Source organism: Histoplasma capsulatum, genomic scaffold (genome assembly GCF_000149585.1).
Source record: "Histoplasma capsulatum NAm1 scaffold_5 genomic scaffold, whole genome shotgun sequence".
Lineage (NCBI taxonomy): Eukaryota > Fungi > Ascomycota > Eurotiomycetes > Onygenales > Ajellomycetaceae > Histoplasma > Histoplasma mississippiense.
In genome coordinates this window covers 2562387-2564048 of record NW_001813978.1, presented here as the reverse complement: position 1 = coordinate 2564048, position 1662 = coordinate 2562387, and the positions used below count along the sequence as shown (strand labels likewise).

The window sequence follows — 1662 nt, the reverse complement described above, 5'->3', positions numbered from 1 at the left end:
ATATTCATCCGACATCCCTTTGGCTTATACGTTCCGAGATTGTTTATTATTAAGGCTTATATATGGCTTTTTCAGTCTGTTCCACACCGTCACCTTTTGTTACACATTCTTTCGATTCATGATTATAATAGTTTCCCGATTGCCATATTTTTTCTTGCATGTCGAGCTGATGTTTAAATATGAAATAACCGTCCAATCCCTTTTTTTCGCTACATATCTATCGAAGTTATCTGCAGGAAATTTTGTATAGGGCAGGAATACCACGGAAAAACATATTTGATCTAGATATATTATTATTATTCATTTTTCTTCCTATTTTGGTTGATTTCGGACAATTTCACACTTTATTTTTTTGCCAACGAAATTGTTAGACACAAAATAAGAATTCTTTGAAAAATGAAAAACGAGGTTCAACAGAATACTATATTATGTAGCCAATTTGCCAAGCAGCACAATGATTGTGATTGGAAATCTTCAAGATCGTCAAAGACAGGAATCTCATCATGTAGCAATATACTCCAAAACCTCATGAACAGAAGGGTTTGACTAAACATAAATACACCTGCGCAACCTTCATATTGAGCTTGTTGGTTGATTCGAATTCCTCTCAGGCTCTAACATCGTTCGAAACCACATATCATAGCGCAAGTCGGATCGCAGATTTAAACTAGTTATAGATAAATTAGATCGGAAACCTTATACGGGGCTTAGACGTACTGGTGTTATTTGCATCTAAGGATTAAATTAGTATTGGGATATGGCTTTCATGAAATAGAAAGAATGTAGGGGGGAGCCGGATTGCAGGCATTGCTAACGAATAGTTTAACGTACCTTTTCAATGTCCCACACTCCTGATGTGGCATAGATATCCTTTGATAATTGCTCACGTACGGCCTCAGAAGACTCAGCAACCACAAGCAACACACTGCCTTTCATTGGGGGCGTTTGACCCTCTTTGGGGTGGAATTCAAGCATAGCTCCTAAACGTCCAATGATTAGGCGTCGATTACCAATGCCTGGGACTCTCGGGCGATAGCATATGAAAATCGAAAACAAAAACAAGTTTCGCTTTGGTAAGTACTATGAGGGAATGGGCTTGTACCTCCAAGTTTAAGGAAACCGGAATCTATCATCGGTTTGACGTTTGCAAGATGAACGCTGCATGAGAACGAATAATTAGCCAGGTGTGGACATAAAATGGTTCGATACGGCCATTGACATAGCAATGCAGTTTTTCATCGCGTTTCTAAAAGCATATGTCCACTGTGGAGGGCCAGCCCAAAGAAGCAGAAGGCAACGATAACAGCAAGCAAAGACGAATGAGAGTAGTTATCAGTAGTGTTTTGCAAACTCACCCTCGTACTTCTATTCTCTTTTGCAACGCACCCTCCTTATCGGGCACGATGACCATATACTCATTTTTCGCCCCGGCTATCGAACCCATATTCCGCTGGAGTCGACTGTCGATAGATGAGCAAGAGGGATACTGTCGGGCTACGAGATTTGTTGCAGCAGCTATCCTATGTTGATATTGGTATAAATGCTGAATACTGCAACGACTGTTAAGGAGGACGAAGGTGTTCCGGGCGGCCATCACGGGTAATGGACAACTACTCACCGCTACTTAAATACTGAGTAATCACGCTATCTATCGAATGCGTG

General features: G+C 40.7%; 1 protein-coding gene across 1 annotated transcript; it reads right to left on the bottom strand.

Annotated features, from left to right (window-relative positions):
- Positions 1-707: 707 nt before the first annotated feature.
- Positions 708-1594, bottom strand: HCAG_05622 (predicted protein; the record flags this gene model as incomplete). The annotated part of the gene is made up of 4 exons (XM_001540105.1): positions 708-716; positions 832-980; positions 1103-1158; positions 1356-1594. 4 exons carry the CDS (start codon positions 1592-1594, stop codon positions 708-710), a joined length of 453 nt encoding a protein of 150 aa, XP_001540155.1.
- Positions 1595-1662: the final 68 nt, after the last annotated feature.